Source organism: Lycium ferocissimum, chromosome 9 (assembly GCF_029784015.1).
Source record: "Lycium ferocissimum isolate CSIRO_LF1 chromosome 9, AGI_CSIRO_Lferr_CH_V1, whole genome shotgun sequence".
Taxonomy (NCBI): domain Eukaryota; kingdom Viridiplantae; phylum Streptophyta; class Magnoliopsida; order Solanales; family Solanaceae; genus Lycium; species Lycium ferocissimum.
Genome location: NC_081350.1, coordinates 37,954,646 through 37,982,498, shown reverse-complemented (window position 1 = coordinate 37,982,498; position 27,853 = coordinate 37,954,646). Strand labels below are relative to the sequence as shown.

Sequence of the window (27,853 nt, the reverse complement as noted above, 5' to 3'; positions counted from 1 at the left end):
AGGTTTGCCATCGCTCAATCAAATATTTAAAAAAATCGCAAGACAGAAGTTTGTAGCAAATTTAGGCCTATTCAGGCAGGAGTTTGCCTGCCTAACTTTTGCCTAAAATTAGGACTATTCGGGCAAAAGTTAGGTCACAAGGCAGAGTTTTGCCTTATGCTCGAAGGCAAAATTCTGCCTTAAGGTAGAGTTTGAAACTCTGCCTTGCGAATCCAAACTCTACCTTGCGATTTTTTCAAAAAAATTTTGACTGAAAGGGTTCGAACCCGACTGTCTGCCCTTCAAGAGATTTTTAAATTTTGGACAAAAATTAAATGCCCTTGCTAACACCCTTTGAAGGACAGTCATGCAAATAAAAAAAAAATTGTCTCTTGAGTAAAGCCCAAATACATATCAATTGAGACTTATGAAGCAATTAAGGAGAACGTATGGACTTATTGATAATTCCTTCACAATGCCGGGTACCGCATGGTAATTTTGATATCATTTATGCCTAACTATCCTTTTAAATGTTACAATTTGTAGACATATTGGATGGTTTTCAAATTAAGGTATTTTTCGGATGTATTTGATGCGTGTCTTCTCAACACGGAAAAAACATGATCGAACTTGATTTTAGGCAATTATTAGGTAACGAAAGAGGATCGAAAATTAGTTATTAATTGATATTTTTTACCATACTCTTCCACAAAATCAGATTTTAGATTTCTTTTCCATAACCGTTTTCTATTCCTTCATCAAATCTTCAACATTCAAACGTGAAAAATCAAAAATTCAAAATTTGAAAACATTCAACAGCCAATGTATTTGAAGTTTTCAATATTGATTCGTTTTTATTTCCCATGTATTTGATAATTCCTAATCATTTAAAGTTTCCAATCAAACTCCATATATATTTTATATTAAATATCATGTATTTGTGTGAGTAACAATTTGCATCACCCATGTATTTGGTGGTAATGTATTTGACGGTTTTCAATATTGATTTCGGGTTTTTTTTACCCATGTATTTAATCTCATAACTAATGTATTTGAAGTTTAAATCTTGCAATTATTTTATATTAAATCTCGAAAATTTATGGTGTTTGTGTGCCACTAACATATATTGCATCAATGTATTTGATGGGATTAATTTGAACAAAATACATAAATATATAGAAAACTTTCATGTATTTGCGTCAAGTTGTTGTGATGAAGAAAGTTTGAATTAATTTGAACAAAATACACAAATATTGTGAAAAAATTATAAAAATACGCCACCAATCACCAATTGGTAGTTATATCATAGAACATACGCAAATACATATATTTTTGTCCTCTCAAATCCATAAAACTTGTTGATTGGTGAGAATGGAATTGAAATTTTTACAGGGGATTCAGACCCTTGTCTTGCGATTTTTTTTTAACATTGTGAGGCGTTGGTTCTTTCCTTTTAAAAAGGTAAGAATTTATTAAAGGAGAGAGAATGGTAATGTATATTAAGTGATTAATATTGTTACCATTAAAAGGGATCCGCGGAATTAGGGCGTTAATTTTTTAGGTGATTTTTAATGGTAATTGACAAAATTAAATACCATTGCCTTAGAAAAGTATTTAGTTATTGTCTTAAAATAAAAGATAGTTACATATCAATTATGTATTATGAAGTAATTAAGAACGTAAAAATTGATAAGTGAAAAACACAAACAACGAAGCCCATTTTATCAATAAAAATAAAATAAAATAGAATCCTTAAAATAATAAGCTCGACTATAGACTATAAAAGTGAAACAGTTCAAATATGGAGGGATGCGAAAGTCCCCTTTTAGGCCCCATTTAGATTTTATCTCTATTTTTAAAAGTTGTGCAAATATTTTTTTCCCTTACGAAATTACCCTTTCAAACAACGTTAGATCGGATTTATGTTTGCTCATATATTTCTCAATTAGACTATCATCTAACATTTACAATAACTTAAAAAAATTTAGATTGTGGTTCAACATTTTCTCATAAAATTTTCAATTTTGCTCAAAAGGGATCTTTTGACAAAAGGTTCATTAGTTGCAAGAATAATAAAAAGAGTCATTTACTAAAGAGGTGTTCCAAAAAGGAACAACTGGTGAAAATATCTGCCGGAATTTGGATTAACTGGGGCTCAAAGTGAATATTAGACACCGAATGAAAAACCCAAAAAAAAAACCTTCATTGCTATTGCTGCTCATTATGAGGATGCAATCTTGGAGATATGTTATAATTATATTGTTCATTGTTCATTACTAGAAAACACTTCTGTACACAAATGCTGAAGAACTTCAAAGTTGTGCGTTTGATTTAATTTTTTCTATGACGGAATTTACTTACACATCGACTATTCTTTTGAGTACCTGCTATCTCCCACCAATATAAGTACCAGAATTTGTCTGATTATGGAGTGGTACGTATTATACCTTATGCACAGCTGTAATAGACTTAAATGAGAAAACACTATAAATAGTATATGGGGACCTTGGAACAAGAATCCTATGTAATTTAAAAGCAAGCTTCTCGTGTAACTGTACCAGTGTATAGCCACCATTAATGTACTCAAAGCTGAATGAAACATAAAGTTCACAAAAATCATCCTAACTAGTCAAAAGATTGCCTAGACCAAAAGCATTCAACATATGATCAAAGGCCCATGTACACACTGAAGGAAATGTGGTACCTTTTCATAAATGTACATGATGTGCAGCTAATGTAACAAGATTCTTTAATAACCACGTCCAAGATTCTGTCATCCAAACAGAACACCCAAATCTCCGCTGAGGCACTCGAACATAATGCTGACAGATCTTTTTTGTGGTAAACTTGCCATCTCATCATTACAAAAGGATTCGTTGGGACTCGGAAATCAATATCTTGATTCATCTCGTTTTATGTTGTTGACTTGTGGTCCATGTCATCTCGTGGCTATTTAGAACGAATTAAAATATTAACATAGCACCGACCCTCGTGACATGCAACATAATGTTTGAAGCTACCAAAGCATTCGAACATAGAACTAGAAGGAAATCTTGGTGCCTTTCAATCGTGATCGTGAACGTTGACCCCTTGTTCTTGCTTCCATTAGCTTGGCCTTCAAAGTGTTCTCTTTTAAATCTGGTGGCAGTTTAGTTGATGACTCAGATACGTTCTCATGTGAGGGAAGCTTCTCCGTCCATTGCCTGACCGGACTCGCCCGAGCCCTACCATAAGATGCTAACTCATAATCATGTTCAGGTGGCATGTTTCCGCTTTCTGACGATAAATAGTGGCTTCTAATTAATTCATCAATCATATAATTCGAGTTAACTCCAGGAGTTCCATCAGCTTTGTTCTTTTTCCCGAAACTACCTTCTTCTGTTACTTCACATATTTCGAACTTGTTCGAAGTGCTAATTTCAACTTGGTTCTTTTCACTTGTTTCTTCACTCGGTAATGCAGCTTGGGCCATCTGTTCTTCAAACTTCACCTGCAAGTTGGGCACGCTGCTACCCTTGGACCTTTCATGTAATGGAGGTTTCCTTAAAATGTAATTTTGCCTCATTGTTTCTTCAGCACTCTTTTCCATGACACCGATCTCGTGGGATCTCAAGTCAGCAGCACTCGGTTTTTGCAACTCGAAACAATGTGAATCGCTGCTGATGGAATCTTCTTCATCCCCCTCATCTTGTGGAGCACTGCCAGCCGCATTAAGAGGGATGGAATCCAGAGAACCTCGTCGGTAGGCGGGGTCCACTGAGTTAACATTATTCCTGATACCGGTTTGTTTAGTTTTAAGGAACGTCTCTATTTCGGACCTGAACTTTTCTATGATTGGGCTTTTACCACCTTGACCATACTGAGGTTCCGGTTCCATTTTTGTCTGCATCCGCTCATCAATCCATGCTTCAGAAATGTGCAGAATTAGTTGATTGCTATTGGTCCTTTCTGTCCAATCCTTGTCCGATTTCTGTCTTACAGAACGCAACTCCTGTTCATAATGTCTTATTCCCCAAGCAAACTCATCACAAAGGTCTTCCAGAAGCAGTCGAGATTTTTTCTCTTTGTCCCGCTCTTTCAAAGTATTAGCAAGAGACGTTTTCACCTCGTACAGCTCCCTAGCTAATCTCCGATGCAAGCTCTCCGAGCGTTTCCTTAGCTTTCTCTCGTCTTCCAGTTCGTCTCTTACAGACTGAATAGCAGCACTAATTCGATCTTGCTCCTTACTTTTTCTTACTGCTTTATCCTCCGTTATCTGCTTCATCAGTTCATCTATTTCATGTCTATCCACTTGCTGATCTCGCACCAACTCCTTGATCCGCACACGAGCATGATCTAGTTCTTTCTTTAATGCTTTCACGAGTGACATGTTGGATGCATGCTGCTCTTCCAGGCCCCAGATTCGGTTCAGTACTTTTAGTAGCTCCGTAGATGTTTTGAGGCTGTAGCTCGTCTCTCCAATTCTCCCTTTCAAGTCTACAGAACTAGACGGCGTAACTGCAGGGTTGTAAGGTGCAATCTGAAATAATATAACACTTGAAACTTTAGATGCATTACTAGGTCAGAATTAACCAAGTATTATTCTTAAAAACAATAAGTTATCGCAAAGATGTTTTTGCTCATTGTACTTGCCAGATATCTTTGTCTAAAAAGAAAGATGCAGGGAAAAAACATTAAGGTCTTTTTTCACGATAATTACTCTTTTTTCTACGGTTCGATAATTATTCTTTTTGAGGACCAGTAGCATATAGACATTTATTATATGGCTGCAGACAGTCGACGAAAGTCGAGGGACATTAGGCTTCGAGGATTCCTGATGCTAAAGAAATCAAAATCTTATTACCTAAATTACTTTTAGAAATATTTTCATCAGCTCTAAATTCCTTAATGAAATGTTGCATAAAAACGACCTCTCTCTAGAGGAGTATAGTTAACTATCGCTCTTAAAAATGTCATCAATGAAGATTAGTAACTCTCTTTACCTCCATTGAACTGCCATAGCTTGCAGGAGATACAGGTTGTATGGCATGGTTAGTCCTTTCAATTGCTCGATGGTGTTGCATCAATGATGCAGCAACATGCCTCCTCAAACTGCCCGCACTTCCTGGCTGGCATCAATAGAACACAAAGATTTATGGAGAATGCTGAGCAATTTCAAAACTTTGCTAGTTCAAATTGTACCTTAATTTAGAAAAGAGATCAAAACTGAAACAGCGAAGACTACGACAACAACAACAACTGCGCCTTAATGCCAAACTAATTTAGAGTAGGCTCTATGAATGGGCAGTGTGGTGCACAAAGCATCCTGCGTTAGCAGGGTCCAGGGAAGGGCCGAAACCCAAGGGATGTGATGTAGACCGCCTACCTACTGCAAGCATTAGTGGCTGCTTCCACGGATCGAACCAATGACCTATAGGTCACGCGGAGACAACTTTACTGTTGTTCTAAGGCTCCCCTCCAAGTAGGCTATTTGGATACAGAACATATTATGTCTCAGCCCAATTTCGAAGCAGCACAGCATTAAAAAGCATGAAAACAAACTCAGACAACACGATAACTAAACAAGTATTCTAGTCCTTGATGGAGACCCTGTAAGAGTCATAACCATTTGTTGGACCTTAAAAGTTTATTGCATTGAAATGCTCTGGGAAATCAAAGTTACAATCTTAAGTGCAAACTAGGCATAAAGTCCTAGAACGCTATCTACTTGGTCACGACTGTCGATAAACTCATTTCGGGGTTAACCTGTCCATCAACTCTAGGTTGAGCTTCTAGTGAAAAACTAAAAGGGGCTTGGGGGTTTGCAAACCGAAAAGCTAGCAGTATCTCATGCATGCTAAGATACTCGAATCATAGAACCAATTTCGGGAGTATTTGAGTAAATGAATAATCTAAAGAAGATGAAGAATGGCAAAAATTGAGGTCTTATGGATCAAATTGAGATCCAATAAGAACAAACGAACAGCAGAGACAGATAAACAGAAGGGGACAGTAGAAACCAGAAACTTCAACACATCAGTCACCTCAAAGATTCCAACTTCACCCCAAACAATCAAGAAAATTAAAGTACTACAAAAGGATCAACCAATTGACACAAATTAACTAAATTAACAAGTTTTTGCCACTATTAAGCAAAAAGGCATAATTTCCATTTACAGAGCTATTAAAAAGGAGAGAATTCTGATGAACCAGCGACTCCAACAACATTAGTCAGCTCTAAAGTCACCTCAAAGATTCCAACTTCACCACAAACAATCAAGAAAACTTAATCAAAAAGGATCCACAAAATTAGCTAACTACCAAGTTCCACCACTATTAAACAAAAGGGTAACTGCCATTCACAGAGCTATCAGAAAAAGAGAGAATTCTGATGAACTGGCAACTCCAACAACATCAAACATTCCAACTTTACCACAAACAATCAAGAAAATTTAATCAAAAGGATCCACCAACTGACACGAAATTAGCTAAACTACCAGATTCTGAAGCTATTAAACAAAGGGTAATTGCCATTCACAGAGCCCTCAAAGAAAAAAGAGAATTCTAATGAACTAGCAGCTCCAACAACATCAGTTAGCCAAAAACAGTCGGAGCTCTAAATTAAACCTAAAAGATTCCAACTTTACCACAAAAAATCAAGAAAATTTAGTCAAAAGGATACTACCAAGTTCTGCCACTATTAAACAAAAGGGTTTAGGCCATCAGAGCTATTAAAGAAAGATAGAGAATTCTGATGAACTAAAAACTCCAACAACATCAAAGATTTCAACTTTACCACAAACAATCAAGAAAGTTAATCAAAAGGAACCACCAAATGATAAATTTAGCTAGACTACCAAGTTCTGCTACTAAAAACCAAAAGGGTCATGGCCATTCACAAAGCTATAAACAAAAAAGAGAATTCTGATGAACTGGCAACTCCAACAACATCAGTTAGCTTAAAAACCTCTAAAATCACCTCAAAGGTTCCAACTTTACCACAAACAATCAAGAAATTTTAGTCGAAAGGATACTACCAAGTTCTGCCACTATTAAACAAAAGGGTTTTGGCCATTCACAGACAACAACAACAACAACATATGTGAGATGTAGAGATAATCACCTTGAGCTGTACATGAAGCAGAAGGCCATTCACGAAGGTAGGAGGCGGCTGTTTCCGAAAGACCCTCGGCTATCACAAAAAGATAGAGAATGGTGATGAACTAGCAACTCCAGCAACATCAAAGATTCCAACTTTACCACAAACAATCAAGAAAGTTAATCAAAAAGACTCCACCAAATGACACAAAACTAGCTAAACTACCAAGTTCTGCCACTATTAACCAAAAGGGTTTTGGCTATTCACACAACTACTAAAAACGAGAGAATTCTGATGAACTACCAGGCTGCCAAGTCCAACAATATCAGTTAGCCAAAACCCCTCTAAAGTCACCTCAAAGATTCCAACTTTACCTCAAACAATCAAGAAAATTAAGTCAAAAAGATACTACCAAGTTCTGCCACTATTAAACAAAAGGGTTTTGTCACAAAGCTATAAACAGAAAACTGAATTCTGATAAATTATTACCAGGTCAGGTGAACTTGGTGAAGGATCAGGATGTTCAAGAACCCTACTATCCTCATAAAGATGATGTCTATGGTGGCGATAGGGTTGAACACGGCGCATTCTTGAAGGAACAACATTATTACTATTAACATGACCACTACTATGGTGCATTTTAGACAAAGGTATCTTGTATTGATGAAGTTCCCAAACAATAGCAGCAAGTTTTCTAGCAGAAATAGAAGAATTCTGTAAAGGGGTTTCTCTAATATCACTTTCTTGAACAACACCACTATTATGATGATGATGATGATTATACTGTTTTTGGAGCCTCAAAAAGGGTATTACTGGTGTTGTATGTCCCCCTCTTTTCCCTATTTTCTTCAACTTTTCCCCTAAGTTTTCTTGCTTTTCTGCTGGCTCTTGTCCACTTTTTTCTCCCCTTTTCATCTCTCTCTCTGTGTACACACTACTAATAGAATATTGTTTCTTTTTTCTTTCTTTTTTTTCCCTCAACCACCCATTATCATTGAGTTAACTCACTGTAGTAACTGATATAGCTACTGCTACATGTATTGTACATCAGTACAGTCTTTCTTTTGAGTGTTGAATGGAGATTCTCTGTAACTTTTTTGTATGTTGTTTAAGTTCAACTCCCATGGCCAACAAGACTTTAATGACGGGGTTCAGTAGAAAGTCATTTCTTCAACAGGGGAACTCTATGTTGTGTAGCCACATAGGACTGATTTGTCAAATATTACTTACTCCATTGATTTTTATTTGTTATGCATTAAGTTGACACGTCCATTTTGAAACAAAAATAGAATGACAATTTTATTATATCATTCATAATTATTGCTAAATAGCCTAATGATTGAAACCAATCAAAATACTTTAAAAGTTGTGTAGCCGCTAATAATTTTCTTAAAGTTTCTAACTCAACAATTAATAATAATAGTAAAATAGATATGAAATGGTAAATTATCTGAATAAGTAAAAGTGAACATTTATTTTTAATACACGGGACAAGTAAAACTAGACCGAGGGAGCACAGTTCACATTTTACCCCTTTGGGTAAACCAATTTTTTGACCAACCAATGCATCCCCCAAGTTGGAAATAATATTCACCGTTTACTTTTTGTAATATCTTCTTTATTTTTACAAGAGAAATTAATATATAGCAAGTAGTAACAAACTGTATAATCTAACCTTAGGACTTTGGAGTTTTGAGTAACTATAATATGTGATAAAATAACTGATTACATTATCAACACAAGTTGGTTGAAGGAGTTTCTCAACATTACACGTGTATTCTCGTCTTTTAACAATTTTTTGTACTTAAAGCTAGAATATATATCAAATCTCGATGAAATTTCTAACACCAACATACCCGTTATAAGCAAATAACCCATTCCTCATTTCATAAGCCAAAGAGATTACTGCATTATTTATCCTTAATTATGGTTAGTTATGATTTCATTAGTACACAACAACAACAACATACCCGGTGTAATTTCACAAGTGGGGGAGAGGATAGAGTGTACGCAGACCTTATTCTACCTTGAGAGGTAAAGAGGTATTTTTCAATATACAACAGTTCGAGAAAAGAAAACAACGAGAGTGAAAAAGTCATGACAATTTACTAAAGAAAGTATGACCGAGTGTTCTTAAAAAGTGACAGTAACTACCACAAAATAATAGTACAATATAATTTCATTAGTCTTACTGTTAGTAATTTTTATCCTTGTGAATCTTATACCAAGAAATATGTAGGAAGCATGTCTAACAAAAGGCACATAATATTATACATATGTCCTCTCAGGTTCCTATGTAGCCTACATTATTAGTACTGGAATTTCTCATTGAAATCCTAAATTAAAAAAGAAACTAAAGCATTAATTTAAAAAGATTATTTAATTTTATTTAAACAGATGTAAGTATTGATTAAGGTCTGAATGTGGTGGTCCAAGGAATGTCCTGGTATCTCAACGAAGTCAAGGGTTGTAGGGTAGAGAGGCATAATTGTTCACAATAGCACTTTTTGGGGGTCTGTGAGAATTTATAAATCATGTTGTAGTTTATAATTCATTTTGTAGTCTAAATCATGTCCATTTTACTTTATTAATTTAATTCATATGATTTGAGGGAAGCAAATGCCTCATGCACAGTGAAAGTTATAAGGAAAAAAATAAAGTTTTGCAGGAAATGTATGAATATTTGTAATCATATGAGATCTTTTGGAAAGAAACCGTGTGAGCTTGGTTTAAAGTAGATGGTGTCACACATGTTAAGAGATCATCTTTAAGGTGGCTTGACCCAATAAATTGATATCATGGCCGATGATTCAATATGATGAATATAGAAATGACAGAGAAATTCTCATGTTGCGGCGCAGTGAAGAGTTAAGTAGCAAGTCTAATTGAATGATCGTTTCGGACGAGCTCGTTTACAGTCTTTATCCATCTATAAACATAATTGCTTGCGAACATGTTTATTGGTCTTACCGATAGTTTGCAAGTGTACACATAAAAAGAAGATTGTGAGGTTTGATGACCAAAAATACTCAGATAATATCATCATATAAGCCCATGTATTTATGTGATAGGCTATGTGCGGAGCGGAGTTAGAGGGAAAGCTATGGGCCTGTTTGGTAGAGCCGAGTAGCTTCGTCAAAATCATATATTTGAGTTAAGAAATTCATTTAATATATATAAGTAATTTATCTAGAATTCACTAAGATGTCTTTTTTAGAATCCAAAATTCGTAAACTCAAACTTCTAGCCTCGCATTTGGCTATGTGATACCTAGTTCAAAGGAGGAGCTTCATAGATGTGCGAATGAATTTCCATATCGGGAGTTGATAAGAAAAATACACTTGTTATTACTTGTGATGTGGGGAAATGCAATATTCAACTTTAGAACGTGAACATCCAACAGGCCTAAAGCCCATTTGTGATAAGAAAAGTGCAAATGCTTGTTTGCTAGGCCCAGCACGTCGACTGGACTTAAGAGATTGGCACCAATTACCGACTAGTCGCATATTTAGTTTTTTTTTTTTTTTTTTTTTTTTGCGTGGATTTCCCTTCTTTTGGGGTGGTCTTTAATTTTTATCCCTCAAATTGCTGGTCTTTAAATTTGACGTAAGCCGGCAGAAAAGGTGACCAAAAAATACGAGGTTACGGGTTAGATTTTCGGCTCGATCAAAAAAAAAAAAAAAATTGCAAGGCAAAGCCTTGCCTTGTGAATTTTTTAAATTTTATGCCAATTTAGCGGGGTTTGAACCGAACGCCGAGGATATTTGCATTTGGCGAAGGGAAAAAAAATTAAATAAGCAATTTGAGGGCCAAAAACTAAAGACACCCCCAACGAAAGGCAATCGTGCAAATTGCTCCTATAGTTAATGGGCTTTAGGCCTGTTGGATATTCTTATCATTTTTTTTGTGCGGATTATCCTTCTTTTGGGGTGGTCTTTACTTTTTGTTCCTCAAACTGGTAGTCTTTAATTTTTGTGCTTCGCCTAATGCCTCAGGAGTTCGGTTCGAACTCCATTTCGAGTTTAAAAAAAAAAAAAATCGCAAATGTACATTTTGGCCCTTAAAAATCGAATTTATGCCTAAAGGGACATAAGTTACGCATTATAATATCTACAAGTTATGCCCACATCTTTAAAGAACTTATGCCCCTCTAAACATAATTTTGATTTTGAAGAACAAAAATTAAAGACTAGGCCATTAGAAGGGAAAATCATGCAATTACTTCACTTTAATGATTTACTCAAATATCTTTGAAAAAACTAACCTGATGTCCATTAGGATATCTGGTTTGCCATTTTTAGCCCAACTATTTACTTCTTACCCATATGAACCTTTAGTTTGCCTATCTAAGTAACCAAAATTTTATCCGAATTCAGTTGTACTGTTTCAGTATATTTCGTGGCCTTTCGTCCTTTAAAATCTGAATAGCGTGAAACCCTCGCCTAAACCCTTAGATTTGAAGGTTCCTCAAATCTATTACAGAAACAAAAAATATGTCAATTTTACTATTGAAAACATTAGGAAGAAGATGAACGCAGCTTTCACAAATCCTCTTATTTTCTTGTCCTTTTTCTTCCCTTTCTTCTCAATCTCCTAATAATTCTGTTTCCAATAATAGCTCATCAATTTGTCATTCTTGGTATATTTCATCTAATAGAAGAAATAAAGGGTTCTCTTCAATTTTCAATGGAAGTATAGAAATTCCATCTCGGTCTACATAGGGTGTTCGGTTTTTGAGCTCAAGGATTGCTCAAAAAGTATACACATTATATAGTGTATAAGAATGTACATATGTAATGTATAATAGTGTATAAGGATGTATATATGTAAAGTTACAAAAGCAGTTGAACAACTTATATATAGTTATATATTACATATACATTACATGTACACTGCAATTAGAGTTGGTTTCGTGTGTTTATACACGATTATAAAGCATATATATTTTATATACAGAGCATATGTAATGTTTATATATAGCAATACGGAACATATACATTGTCTATACACCAATGATACACTGGGCTATATCCGCCAGAAACTAGATGCATGGGCTATATATATACATTATTTATACACCGATGATACAGTGAGTTACATCGGCTGTAAACTAAATGCATGGGTTGTATATACGGGTTATTTCCCCTTCATTTAACTTTTAGTCCTAGTTTAAAAGTTGTGAAAATATAATTGTTGAAAAATTACCCTTCGAGATTAAATTAGACTCAAATCTAATGTTTGATCATATATTGCTCAATCTTACAGATAAAATATTTGACTATCATTTAATGCCTACAATAATTTACAAATTTTTTCGATCATGATTTAGCGTTTTCTCATAAAATTTTCAATTGCTCAAAAGATATATTTAGATCTTGATCTAATAGATCCAACGACAAAAACTACATGTCCAGTATAACCCATAAATGGAGTTTGAAAAGGGTAGAGTGTACACAAATCTTACCTCCACCTTAAAAAGTAGAGAGGTTGTTTCCGATAGACCCTCGGCTTAAGAAGGGATCAAATAGATCCGTACGACAAATTTCTGGGGACTTTACTCGTCTATTTTCCTTAATTTGATTCCTTATTCTATTTATTTATCGAATTTAGAATATCCAAGCTGCTCTTTTTCTCTTCTTCTTTTTGGTCTTTTTGTTCAATCAATCATATGACTGTTTCTTGTCAAAGGTACAGCTAGCTATAGAAGTCACATTATATTTTCTTCACTCATTTTCTCTTTTGAAATTGTCAGGTATCAATATGTCATGGTGATACTCTATATTATCACAAACATAAATATATCTTTATTTTCGAGCCATAATTTATTTTATTTTGCTATATTAAAACCTATATTCTGTTTCTTGTTTCCCTTGCGACGTTTTCAAAACACCATTGTTATTCCCACATTAAAAGAATAATGAAGAGTAAAGTATAAAGATGATTGAAAAGGAAAGACTGTATTTGACTTATTATTGCTTGAAATGGTCAAACTATCATGATAACAAATAAACACTCCTAAGATTTATGCTAATTAAAATATCCAAGACAAAAGGAAATTCTACGCTTAAATTTATGAAGATATTAAATTTTGTGTTTCCAGGAGGGGAGACTATTTATGGTGTGGTAGTTAGGATTACAGATATGATATTTAGCTACTCTCTTTGAAATTATTGATATCTTGTTACAAAGATACTCTACTAAGGCCTCATTTATTTGCACTTATTGGAGGTTTGAATCTGAATGGTTCGGACCTTAAGTCATTAAGTGCATTTGTTTGCATTAAGATCTAAGCACTTATTGGGTCCGAATAGGTGCTTATTCATTAAGATCTTGAATCAAAGTCTTAATATCATTAAGAGGTATTTTGTATGAAATTTTTTTATCCGGCTCCAACCCCAACCCCAACCCTAACCCTCACCTCAACCCCCCCCCCCACGCACTCTCCACTCCAACCCACCCCACCACCCACGCACCTACCCACCCTCCACTCCAACGATCCCCACCCCCACCACCAACTTCAATCCCACCCCCACACCACCCCCCCCACTCCCCACCACTAATCCTACCCCACAACCCCTACCTCCATTCCCCACTACCCTTACCTCCCACCACCAAGCCCACCCCCACCTCCCACTCCCCACCAACCCCAACCCCCACCACCTCCCACCCCCCTCACCCCAACCACCCACTCACCCCTTCACCACCACTCACCACCCACCATGACTACAAAACATTTCCACCATTACTAGTGAACATAAATGTTTCATTTTTTTTAATCAAATAATATTTTATTTGATTAAATTTGTATTTATTTTCTACTATTTAGTTATTTTTTAATTTGAATTGTATATTTATTATGTTTAAATAAATACATTATGCACATTCGAGATATTGAAAAACAAGCGGTCTTAATCATTCGGTGTTGACTAGAGCGACATCTTAATCATTTAGATGTGCATTCAGCTTCAGACGTCTTAATGTTAATGAAAACAAATGAGGCCTAAATGAGGTCATTACTATATATACACCCTATTAAATTAAAATATATAATTATTTAGTTACGGAAAAGGATATAATTTTCACAACTAAGATTAAACATTTTTAAACTTCAAAAAGTTTATTTTAAAAAGTACTTTTTCTAAAAGTACTTTTCAAAAAAAAGTACTTTTGAGCACAATTAATTTAAAAACTTTTATATACAATTAGTGGCAAGTTTTTTAAACAAGTAGCTCCTATGTGTATTTTTTAAAGTACTTTTCAAAAAAAAAATTTTTTTATATAATTATTTCCCAAAAGCTTGGCCAAACACCTCACTTTTTTAAAAATAAGTGCCTCACTTTTTTAAAAATAAGCACTTATTAAAAAAATAAGTACTTTTAGGGAAAAAATAAGCTTGGCCAAACAGGCTATAAGATTCTTTAGGTGATTGATTTCACATTTGACTTGGACCTGTAACGTACTGCAGCAAACATTTTCCATAGATTTAAATGGCGTATCAAAACAATATTAATGCAAAGATAGAATTTAATTTGCATGAGATAAGGTTTGTTAACGTCATTCTGAACTTCAACCCCATCACGTGCCAAAAGAATTAACAGATTTAACAAAAATAGTCAAGACTATAGTACTAAATGTGTCATTATTTCGCAAGAGTAACTCTAAATACTCGTGTATATGCATGATGATTTAAATTTTATGAGTTTGCATTCAGAGTTCTACCATATCCCTTCTAATCTTCTGAATTCGAAACCTATTATTTGTACTTACTTAGTGATCTTTACATATATATATAGGGTCTAATCAAAACTATTGATTAAGATGATCAACTTGCAATTTTTTCAGATATTCGCACGCGCGTGCATATGTAAAACTCACCAAATTTTTAACAAATATTATAATTGAACCTATGATTTGAAAAGTACGGTGACTTCAGTATTAAGAACTTTAAAGGTCGAATTCATCAAAATTTATTTATGAGTCCACCTCTAGGTATAATTAACTCAAATATCAACGAACATAAAATATTTAAAAATTTATAAGAAAGGAACTGTGTTTAACAAGGTGTTTTATTATTGTTAGTAGTTCTTCATGAATTATTCAATTAATCAATTAAATCCATGACAATAATACATCCAAATTAAAGACAAGACAACCATTAACGTGCAACACACGATGACTTCTAATAGAAAGACTTGCTATAACTAGTCAAGTTGTCGATTACACGTGCTCACTGACTGCAAATCACGAATATCATTTCTTTATAATATATCAATATTTTATATACTTAATTTTAAGTTTTAGTTAATAGTAAAAGAGTACAAGAGAGTAAGGTGGCGTAGAGGGAAATAAAAAAATCTCGTCGACCTTTAGAGAGCAACTGTTTAATTTAGATGGGGTCAACGTGCAATAAAGATGGTACATGAGATCGAGTACATTTAAGAGTAGAAAAAATAATTATTTGAATCAGATACATACAATAAATAATTTCAAATTATCATGATCTAGTGATATATTAAGATTAAAAATATATATACGGTAGTTATTGATAAACGATAAAAACTATTGAGTACAATCAAACCTCTTTATAACAGCATGATTGAGTCCGATTTTTTTTAGCTATTATAGAGAATGATGTTATACACCTATAACAATATTGACATTTAAATAATACTTCGCTGTTATAGGCAAAAAAGATGCATAAAATCTATTTTTCATTTTTAGTTGTCAAATTCTAAGCTTAATCACACTTTGTATAACGAAAGAAAATCGTTTGGTGATGAAAATATACATATTCATATGATTATTTTTTGTCATAAATAGTGTATTAAATGATCAAATATTTGATCAAAATTTCTACTCTTATTATTGGTAATCATAGATATTCTATTTTTATAAAGATAGTTAATTATTATATTACTAAAAAAAGAAAATAGTTGTTATATGGGGGATAATTTTACAAAGAGCGTACTGTTATAAAGTTGATTGTTGCTGTTATAGGTGAAATGTGTTTATAAAGAAGTAAAGTATAACATAAAAAATTAATTCCAAAAAAGTTTGATTGTTATAGAGAGATGTTGTTATACACCGGTCTTAGTTATAGAGAGGTCGTATATGTTATGTACTTATTGATTTGTTGTTACATATATCGAGCGAGAGTAAGCACTTTGTACTAGAGAAACATCCATATAAGGATAAGCATAGACAATAATTTGTGGTGCCGCAAGGTCTGTGTTAGTGCAACCCTTGTTGATTTTTTCTAAAAAAGGCAAATATGGGAATATAGCTAATTTTGACCCATAAAAGAAAACATAATTATAGTTTTTCTGAAATTTGTAATATTTTCGTCGTATATATCTTGAATATTGGTAAATTTGAATTGCGATTCGAAAACCCTCGTAGTGCGATCCAAAATTGGAGAAAAATGGAAATTTGTATTGGTGAATGGTTTCCGAGCAGACTTTCCTTTGAGTTCCGTTAAAAGATACTCCCTCCGTTTCAATTTATATGAACCCATTTAACTGGGCACGATATTTAAAAAAGAGGGAAGACTTTTAAAACTTGTGGTTCAAAATAAGCCTTGAAAATTTGTGTGGCTGTAAATCATTCATAAAGTGAATTTGTTTCCAAATTAGGAAAGAGGTCATTCATTTTGGCACAGACTAAAAAGGAAATATGTTCAAACAAATTGAAAAAGAGGGAGTATAATTTAATTTCGCTAACTTAATTACACTTAGGGGTGTCAAATTTAGCCCAAAAGGTGATTGCCCGCCCAACCAGCCTAAAGTTTTATGGGTTGAGCTTAAGATAATTTCACAGTGGGCTGATTTTAGCCCAACCCAACATAATCCATTTTAAAGTGATCTCCAACTTAGTCCAATATTAGCCCAATTCTAGCCCGTTTTTAAGATTTACTTAATTTGAGTTTATTGCTTGAGTTTTTTTTTTGTTTTTTTTTATTTATTTTTTTATGTATACACTTTTCTTGTATCATGTATCTTATAAGTTTGTAGTGTGTTTGATATGGAGGGAAATATTTTTCACGAAAAAAGTTTTGCTCGAACATATTTAAATATTTTTCTAAAAAATAGACCCATCAAAAAAAAGTTTTCCTCAAAATTATTTTTAAAAAATCGGCGAAAAATATTTTAAAAATGTTTTTTTAAAAATTAATGCAAATTTTTTGAAGACCCATCACTTTCAAACATCAAGTGGACTACTATAACTTCTACGTTAAGTTTAGAAAATGAACACTTGCATTGCAACTTCATTGGTCAACACTTAAAAAGGATGACGATAACAAAAGAAAAATAAAAGGAAATTTGAGATCCAGCGGTAGTTGTGTCTGCCTTCAAGATTTAAAGACATTATCTATACATGGTAGCTTGTAATTAGGGTTGTTCACAGTTTTGGTTAAAACCAAAACCAAACCGAATAAAAAAACCGACATTTGATTTGGTTTGGTTTTAAATTTGAAAAACCGATAATATTTGATTATGGTTATATAAAAAATAACCGAATAAATAACCGAACCAAACCTAATTATATAGTTAATTTGAAGATTATTTAATGCAAATTTCTTTGACTTTCATGTGCAACATCAAGTGGACTACTATAACTTCTACGTTAAGTTTAGAAAATGAACACTTGCATTGCAACTTCATTGGTCAACACTTAAAAAGGATGACGATAACAAAAGAAAAATAAAAGGAAATTTGAATGTAGAGAGAGAATATTTGAATTGTCACGGAGATCCAGCGGTAGTTGTGTCTGCCTTCAAGATTTGAAGACATTATCTATACACGGTAGCTTGTAATATTTACATGATTACGGCCGTAACCTCCGTTACATATTCAAGCAAAAAAAATTGAACTTTAGGCAGCTTCAGATTTGAGTCTTTCGAATGGAAAAAGGTCCTATTAAGAAGCACCTTCCCCTTTATTCTTAAATAGACCTTACGTGACACAAATATGAAATAAATCGGGTTTCAAAAACGAGTATGGAACACTAAATGGGAAATCAAAATAAAAGTATAAATTTATTCAAGTTGGAGCTAGCCAAGGAAAAAGGAAATTACGTTTCTAAGAGGAGGGTGGATAATATTAAATCGAAAGTTTAATGAATAACTCAATTTCAAAAAAACAAATGGACAAATTTGATCATTTTTTTTTCCTCAATAAATTTTCTTTAGTCCCTTTTGAAAAGCTTTTTGTATTGGACATTCATAAAACTTAAAGTAGGCATTTGGTCATGCGATATGAAATCATGATTTCATATTTTGATTTCTAATCAGCGTTTGTTTATGCAACTTTCACAATATTTCAATTTCAACTTCACATCATGATTTCAAATCCAAAATTCTCCAAAAATTTATGATTTGGGATTCTAAATCATGATTCCAATTTTTTTTAAATGTAAAACTTGACCCATAAGTTGGTAGATATATTACCAACCATTTATACCAAATATTAAAAGATTAGCAAGCTATCAGCATATTTATAACAAATTTACTCCTGGCATTGGCGGAGCCATAATTCAAAGCTTGTGAGTTCGGGGTCTAATTCCTTAAATTTACTGGGTTCTTAACGAATAGTTTGTACATATTTGAGAAAAAATTTAATACAAATATATGGTTCGGACAAAAGCTACTGGGTTCGGCTGGACCCATGCCCGAAGTGCTAGCCTCTGACTCTTGGGAGGATATAAATTAAAGAGTAGTTACACATTACAACTCATGTTCAATTTTCTTTTTATTGAACTAAAGTTTGATCAATTGATATTGTATTTTTTAAATATGCTTTCTAGTAACATATTAATTTTTTTATAAATTATGATTTGATCATTCGATAAGATTGTATAAGAATTGCTAAAATTTTAATAATTTTCACAACTTATGAATTTTTATGTCTATATGAAAAAAATACAACTTAAGAAATCTAAAATTGCATGTCTAAACAGAACTACAATTACCGAAACACATACTAGTAAAATGTTTTATACAATATATGGGAATAAAATTCTATTTCAAAAAACACATACTAGTAAAATGTTTTATAAAGGGAATTTCTATTTCGAAAAATTAGGTAAATAATCAAACAAACCAAGGGTATAATGGGAATAAGTATTATTTTCTTGGCTCTACAAATACGGAGAACCAAAGGCATCGTGTATGGGCATGTCTTCTTTCTCTCTCGTTCGCTTCCTTACTCTTTGGAACTATTAATCTTTTTTTTCTCTCCGTTTTTTTCTCTTCCCGAAAAAAAAAAAAAAAAAAAAAAAAAAAAAACATTCACATACTATATAAGTCTCTTATTCCTTCTTATTAAAATTTTCAGAGAAAAAAATGATACATTGAATAACTTTTTTTCTCTCTATAATATCTCTCTATCTCTATCTATCGTAAAAACTTCTCCAAGTTTCCAAGATTCAGGTTATTTTCCTTCTCTTTCACTCTTGTCCTTTTTTCTTCAAAAATTTACGTATACATAATAACATAAACTTTTATTATTTTTTTTAACTTATTTCTAAAAATGGACATAAATATCGAAATGGGTCACGAAATGAATATATAGTCTATTTTAACTTGTTTGATGCATGTTGTTATGTTGCCTGATGAAATATTACAGAGAGAAAAATGGGTCATCTGGATAATTTCTAACTACTGATATTCATATAGTGGGAGAGAATATTTACGCAAGGTAGCTCATATTTTGAGTTTGTTACCCGGTTTAGCCCATATTTGTGTAAACACCTTTTATACAAGGTTGATACATTATGTATAATGTTTTCTCCGCAGGTATAACGTTGTATAATAGTAGTATTGTATATTGGGCTACGTGACGTTATATTTTATGTTGGGCAAAATTTCCCGATTATATATTGGGTTCTGAAATGTTAAACTAAAATTTTGGCTTGAAGTGTGTGTTACATGTTTTTTGAACACTGGTTCTTGAAGAAGATCCAGATTTTGGCTTTTATAGAATTTGAGGAAATTGGATGGAAAATTAGGGGTAGAATTGTTGTTGGGGGTTGATGATTTTGGATTTTTTTGGCTAGTTTTTAAAGGGTATTAAATGAGAAAGTTGGCAGAGAAGCAAAGTTGCAGGAAAGTTTCGTGGAAATAGGAGAAAAACATGTTTTAGACTGCAGTTTTGCAGATTTTGAAATTGAATTCTTATTGCTTGTGTAGTTTTTGTACTATATGTGGCATCAGCATTTGGCTACAAGTCAACTATAACTTATTCATGGTGATCTAGGAGCTTCATTTATGACCTTTGTTTCTTTCTCATCTTGGTTTTGCTAGCATTATTTTTTTATGGATTTTAATTTTTTTTTCTATAAACAGTACATCTTATAAACTAGTTAAGCCAAAAATATGGGTCGAACCATCCGGGGTACTTGCTACCTCCGACCAGCACAGGTATTGTGTGATTCTGTCCATCAAGTGTTGTAAAGATGAAAAGAAATCACCTAGCTGTTTTGCCCTTGCAGGAATTTGAACTTACGTTGTTGTATTTTCTATTAACTCATGAACTAACGTAGTAGATTTGATCAATGATATTGAGAGAAGGGTTTTTTTTTTTTTTCTCTCAAGACAGACTCTAGATCCTGTATTCAGAGTGTGCATATCTTGTTTCTTTCTTTTTTTTGCTGTTGAGATATTATTATGTTTATAAGGTAATCAACTCATACTTGGTACAGACATTTAGCTACAGTTATTTTTTCTTAGAATATTTAATTGTGTACATTTCTTTTTACACTAAAAAGGTCATCCTTGTGACCTAGTTGCTGTCACACCAATTTAGAAGTATGAACTTTTCATGAAAAGATGTGGTGACTTTGAGGATTTATAAATGGCTAGGGACTTTTGTTGTGTATATTAGTAGCAGGACTCATCTTTTTAACGTGCAAAAATTTTTTTTAAAGAGGTTCAAGATTCCTTAAATAGAATAAAATAAAATTCATTGTTTCTTTGTTCCATTTTCAAGCATTAACTGAAACCACATGGTTGTGGTTTTCTTAAATAATATTTAAATTTATATTGTATCTAGATGCTTTGGGTCCCCTGTAAAGAGAAAAAGATTGCCAGATTAAGATAGGTTCTTTTTTCCAAGTATCATAGTTGAAGTGGGGCAGAAAAGAACAATAAATAAATACAGTATATTTTACCAACCCCTTTTCTAAATATTGATTTCAGTTACTGGTGCACCATGCATCGAGTATTAGAGTCACTTGTTACATGGGAATAAGTAAATCCATGGCCTTAAGTATATATTATAACGTCAAAAATATATTAGTAGTAACCATATTTGCGATTAGACACAGAGTTCCTATTTACAATTTGGTTATGACTAAGATATGTTTGATATAAAGTAACTTCAGATAGTTTTTGATTGGTTTTAGACATGATCATCATATGCAGGTTGTAAAGAGTTTGGCTGTTTCTTGTTGATTTGGAGTTGTTTTATCTAAGCTCAGTATGGCTACACCTGCAGCACCGAAATGTCCAGCACCCATGAAAGCTACCTCTAATGGAGTATTCCAAGGGGATGATCCATTAAATTATGCACTTCCTCTAGCCATTGTACAGATATGTTTAGTACTTGTTCTTACCCGTGTCCTTGCCTATGTTCTCCGTCCATTGAGACAACCGCGTGTCGTTGCTGAGATTATTGTGAGTGTTTCTTGCCTTTTGCTTTCTTTCTTTAATGAAATCAATTACAGTTGGCTTCATGTGAATGGAAACATTTTTTAATAGAATGATTTGTGTTATAGTCCAGTTGTGAATGTTTGGTACTGTAAGTCTAATTCAAGCAGGTAATTTGATTTGGTTTGCTCTGAATAATTAGTGGTTATAATCCAATTTGCTTTGCATATTTCTGCTCACATGATTTATTGGTCCATAGAAAGAGATGACATGGATTTTTGTTTTGTCAGGGAGGAATCTTACTAGGTCCATCTGCTCTAGGTCGCAACGAGAAGTTTCTGCATACAATATTTCCACCAAAGAGCCTAACAGTGTTGGATACTTTAGCCAACTTTGGCCTCCTTTTCTTTCTTTTCCTGGTTGGGTTGGAGTTAGATCCAAAGTCTCTTCGTCGTACTGGGAAGAATGCTCTATGTATTGCCCTTGCTGGAATCAGTTTCCCCTTTGCATTAGGAATAGGAACATCCTTTGCTCTCAGAGCAACTATATCACAAGGGGTTAATCAAGGCCCTTTTCTGGTGTTCATGGGAGTGGCTCTCTCTATCACTGCTTTTCCTGTTTTGGCTCGTATTCTAGCTGAACTCAAACTTTTAACAACAGATGTTGGTCGAATGGCCATGTCTGCTGCAGCAGTCAATGATGTGGCTGCATGGATTTTGCTTGCTCTTGCTATTGCCCTCTCAGGTAATGGTAGTTCTCCCCTTATTTCGCTTTGGGTCCTCTTGTGTGGGGCTGGTTTTGTGGGACTCTGCATATTCGTTGGTCCTCCTATATTCAAATGGATGGCTAGACGTTGTGCGGATGGTGAGCCTGTAGATGAGATATATGTGTGCGCTACACTAGCAGCAGTTTTGGCTGCTGGATTTGTCACTGATACTATTGGTATTCATGCCCTATTTGGGGCTTTTGTGCTTGGAGTTCTTGTACCAAAAGAAGGACCATTCGCAGGCGCACTAGTGGAAAAAGTTGAGGACCTTGTATCCGGTTTATTCCTTCCACTCTACTTTGTCTCCAGTGGATTGAAAACAAATGTTGCGACTATTCAGGGGGCTCAATCATGGGGTCTTCTTGTTCTTGTCATATTTACGTCATGCTTTGGGAAGATTGTTGGTACTATTGTGGTCTCACTCCTTTGCAAGATGCCTGTTCAGGAGGCTCTGACTCTCGGTTTCTTGATGAATACTAAAGGTTTAGTCGAGCTCATCGTTCTCAATATTGGCAAAGACAGAGGGGTATGTTCACTTCACTTCTAATTTGTTGATTCTTGAGTTTATTAATTCTAAGCTTACATGGTTTTGGCTGGATCATTTTGTAGGTACTGAATGATCAAACATTTGCCATCATGGTGTTGATGGCTCTCTTCACAACATTCATCACAACTCCTATTGTGATATCAGTATACAAGCCGGCTAAACTAGCTGTGACTGAATACAAGCATAGAACTATAGAGAGGAAAGATACGAGCAAGCAAGTCCGAATGTTGACTTGTTTCTACAGCACAAGAAACATTCCCACACTGATCAATCTCATTGAAGTTTCTCGGGGAACTGAGAAGAAGGAAGGACTTCGCGTCTATGCCATGCACCTTATGGAGCTTTCTGAAAGGTCATCAGCAATCTTGATGGTCCACAAGGTTAAAAGGAATGGGCTGCCCTTTTGGAATAAAGGGGATGTTTCAGATACTAACCAAGTAGTTGTTGCCTTCGAGACATTTGAGCACCTTAGCAAAGTATCCATTCGACCAACAACAGCAATCTCTCCCATGAACAGCATGCACGAGGACATAATCACTAGTGCCCAGAGCAAGAGGGTTGCCATGATAATACTCCCGTTCCACAAGCACCAGCGACTTGATGGACACTTCGAAACCACCAGAACTGATCTAAGGCACGTGAACCGCAGAGTTCTTCAGCATGCACCATGTTCAGTTGGCATATTAGTAGACCGAGGTCTCGGTGGAGCATCTCATGTGCCTGCTAGCAATGTTGACTTTACAATAACTATCTTGTTCTTCGGAGGCCATGATGACCGGGAAGCACTTGCTTATGGCGTGCGTATGGCTGAGCACCCCGGTATTACACTAGTCGTGGTACGTTTTGTTGTTGCTCCCGAGGTTGCAGGGGGCAGTGTCAAGGTAGACATGAACCAGAGCTCCAGTCCCGAGGCTCAACCCGAGGACGAAGTGGTAATTTCTGGCCTGAAACAGAGAATCTCAAAGGATGGATCGATCAAGTACGAAGAGAAGACAGTTAAGGATGCTGCGGAAACTTTTGAAGCAATAAAATCTTATAACAGGTGCAATCTTTATCTAGTTGGAAGAATGCCTGAAGGCCAAATTGTTGCTTCTTTGAACAAAAAAAGTGAATGTCCAGAATTGGGGCCTATTGGAAACATGTTAATATCGACTCAATTTTCAACTACAGCATCTATTTTGGTGGTGCAGCAGTATCGTAGCCAATTATCTCAAGACTCATTGAGTTCTTTGGAGGAGGGAGAGTCATCAGAAGGAAATGAATCTAACTAATACAGTTAATTGCTCTTATTTCGACATAGTTTTCACAAGTATACATTGTATAATAATAACATTAGGAAGGGGGAATTACTAAATAAGGAAAGTTTAAGAATATATAGTTTGGAATTCCCTCATTTTACTTTCTGCACTAGAGTTGTTATGTAAAGCTGCAGAATATTAAAATTTCCTGTAAAGATTTTCATCAATGCATCTCAAGTATCTGTATTCTAGATTTGCAATTTTTCCATTTACTATTCGAGTAGCATCCATATTCCCTTCCCTCTCCGTCCCCTATAGTATAAACATATTTCAAAAATTCACAAATCTCCTCTTTTTTCCCTAGTATTTTGAAAAGAGACTATGGGAAATGTTGGCGTAACGGTAAAAGCAGGGGCAGAAGTAGCCTTTGGAGTACGGATTCTCATAACTCAACACTTTTCGCTCAAATAATGCATATGTGTTGAGAAATATATTTAATACGTGTAAATGTCATATTTAGAATTCAATTAGTAGCACCTGAGGCCGTCCTAGAATTCAGAATCAATAAAATTCGTTACGAGTTCAAATAGTGAAATAGCCTCTTTGTAGAAATGCAAAGTACGAATGTACCCCTTTCTTAAAATTCTGCACATAGCGAAAATCTATTGCACTGTCCTTTTTTATTTAAGAAAAAGAAACTGTATAATTGCTAGATTTTCTTTGGCCATCATAGTTCAGCAAGTGTATGGAGCATATTATCCAAAATGTATAATTGTAAAATGTTTTATGTCATTATCCACCAACAGTTCAAAGCAAGCATCCCTCCACATTCCTACATTGTAGGAAAAAAAAAATACTCTGGTCTTTATAAAAGTAATTTCGTCATCATATAAAAAGTACATGTCCAACGTTATAAACTATGAACCCCACCCCAAAAGTTGCCAATTTTGAAGATTTTTCAATAAAATATACACGAGATAGTACAGGGGCATTCGAATAACAATTTTCATGAATTCCAATTCTAGTGATCAAGATGTCATTACTGTCTAATTAAATTTTCTGTACTTTTCTGTCAACTTCTAAAAGAAGAGAAAATAATAAAAATGGTCATTTATGTTGAGGTAGGTAAAAAGTGGTCCTTTAATTATATTCCCGAGCAATTTCGTCTTCTGAATTCTATAAGAGCTGTAAAAAAAGAAAAAAGATTTAACATGAACTCGCGTTTGAAGATATAATATTTGCAGCTACTTTTAGTCTATTTCTAAAGTGTGATGCAAGTTCTTTGAGATACAATATATGCTAATTTTATCTATTTTTATGTGTGGTGCAGTTTTTGGTGCCATGGTTTTCGAAGTTTGATGGAACTTTCTCGATTGATAATTTTCTTTCCACAATACTCATATAAAATTTAGCAGCTAGCATTTGTTAAATATTTAACGAAAACTAAATTAGCGCTTAGTATTAAAAAATTAGAAGGACTAATACTGTTCACTAATATAATTAAGGTCACTTTGAACCTACCCCGAAATACGACTAAACGGGAAAAGGAAATAAAAGGGAAAGTCAATTGAAGTAAATCAATCCAATTGATGGATCTGGTGCTCATTGTGGAATCTCAGAATATTGTATAATGCAAGCTGATAAAGATTTGTGACTTGGTCTTTTTTATATCATTTATTATTACGTGTCAAATGTAGCTTTTTGGTTGAATAAATGAATGATATGACTAGAATTAAACGCAATATATTTTTGCAAATACGTCGGTTCAACAACAACATATCCGATGTAGTTCGATAAGCGGAGTCCTGAGAGGCTAGTGTCTACTCGGCTTTACCCCTATCTTCATAAAAAAGTTATTTTCGATAAACCCTCGGCTCAAGTAAATCATATCAAATTAGTAGGAAAAGGAAAGACAGCGGTGAAGAAATCATATCGAATATAATGGAGTAAAGAACAGTATCAAAAACAAACAAACAGTACGATCAACGAAACAAAGAAAGCAACAGGTATTAATAAAATCGAAGAATAAGATAGTAGGAGAGTACTAATAATAATACTGATAAGGGAAACTAGATCACGCGTGCGATTACCTACTGATGTTCGATCTTAATCATCGATCTCCATGTTTTTCAATCTAAAGTCATGTTCTCAGTAAGTTTCGGTGTGACATGTCTTGTCTAATCAACCACAACAAACCCAATGTGATCTCACAGGGGATCTTTTCTAATCACCTAGGGGTCGTTTGGTGCATGGTATAAGCTGAGATATCCCAGCACTAATTTTTTGTACCATGTTTGGTAGAAGGTATAAATTTATACCTTGTACCGAACAAGGTATAAAATGCATCCCATCCCAAGAGATGGGATATCCCTTCTTATACCACTTATAATGGGATTATTTTATACCATCTTTTAGATGGTATAAAATAATTCCAATAGATGGGATAAATTAATCCCGAAATTATAATTTCGGGATAATTTTGACTACCTACCAAACGACCCCTAGTATATTACTAGTACTTTTTGTTTGGCATAATCATTTTGATGGGACAAAATTATAGCAACCGCCGAAAGATCGACTCTTCCACACTTATATAATACATCACGTATGCAAAAAAATGTATAATATTGATTTGAATTTTATTACTCCACTATTAACGCAACAGTAGTGCTGACATTGTGGCCTTTATTTTCTAATGTCATAATGTCAATAATGGATCCTAAAGTCTCTCAGAAGACTTGAGAAAAAATAAAATTATTACAACTCCTTAGTATAATGAATGGTTGAGCTGAAAGTAGAATAGTAGCTTAATTAATTAATATTTAATTGAATGGATTATAATGTTCTTTGGGAGATAACAAATTTCAATGGTTCATGTTTTCTTATGGTTTGTTATGTGGGTTCTGTCTGGCTAAGTTTTGGATTTTTTAAATACATATATTTGATGTAATCATATTTAGCAAACCTAGAAATTAGAATGAGTCAAGATTAAACTCAATCTTTATTAGGCAATATTATGAATCTGAATTAGATCCTTAAAACTTGCACGTCTATATTTTATATAGCAACATAATACTAAAATATTGTAAGTGACAACTAACAAATAAATAAAATATGTGCGTGCGCAAACACATAAGGTAGCAAACACAGTAACTAATAATTAAATTTATAACAAGATCAATTTTCTAATTCTGGTAACCCAAAAATTATTTATAGAAAAGATACTTTCAGTAGCAAATCAAATTCAGTTTAGTCCAAATAAACTTTGGGGCATTTTCAATAGCAAATCAACTTCTGTTTGTCCAATATAAGATTAAATCATATTCTGGCCTGGTCAAGTTGATTCGCAAAAGTATTTTGTGAAGGAGTTGTTTATGATGTTTTGATAACCAAAAATTATTTTCCATGAAAAGGGAAAATGACTTCCCTCACATATGAGTGAAATCTTTACAATTATTTTGACTTTTAATTTCATATTACTTTCTCCAACTAATACTTAAACATTATTATAATTAAAACTTTAATACTTAAAAATTTCAGCAAAACATTCTCCAATTTGCTAAAATTATCGTCTTTTGAAAAGTATTTTTCATTCATCAAT

General features: G+C 33.9%; 2 protein-coding genes across 2 annotated transcripts; one reads left to right on the top strand and one right to left on the bottom strand.

The window, feature by feature from the left end:
• Positions 1-2,468: 2,468 nt before the first annotated feature.
• LOC132030609 (uncharacterized protein At5g41620-like) lies at positions 2,469-8,202 on the bottom strand. Its single transcript, XM_059420311.1, has 3 exons — positions 7,547-8,202; positions 4,962-5,087; positions 2,469-4,498 (listed from the first exon to the last, which is right to left on the bottom strand). Exons 1-3 carry the CDS (start codon positions 7,970-7,972, stop codon positions 3,020-3,022), a joined length of 2,031 nt encoding a protein of 676 aa, XP_059276294.1. The 5' UTR covers positions 7,973-8,202; the 3' UTR covers positions 2,469-3,019.
• Positions 8,203-19,238: 11,036 nt separating this feature from the next.
• LOC132030608 (cation/H(+) antiporter 18-like) lies at positions 19,239-24,505 on the top strand. The gene is made up of 4 exons (XM_059420310.1): positions 19,239-19,484; positions 21,477-21,728; positions 21,992-22,993; positions 23,077-24,505. The coding sequence occupies exons 2-4, from the start codon at positions 21,534-21,536 to the stop codon at positions 24,283-24,285; spliced, it is 2,406 nt and encodes an 801-aa protein (XP_059276293.1). The 5' UTR covers positions 19,239-19,484; positions 21,477-21,533; the 3' UTR covers positions 24,286-24,505.
• The last annotated feature ends 3,348 nt before the right edge of the window (positions 24,506-27,853 follow it).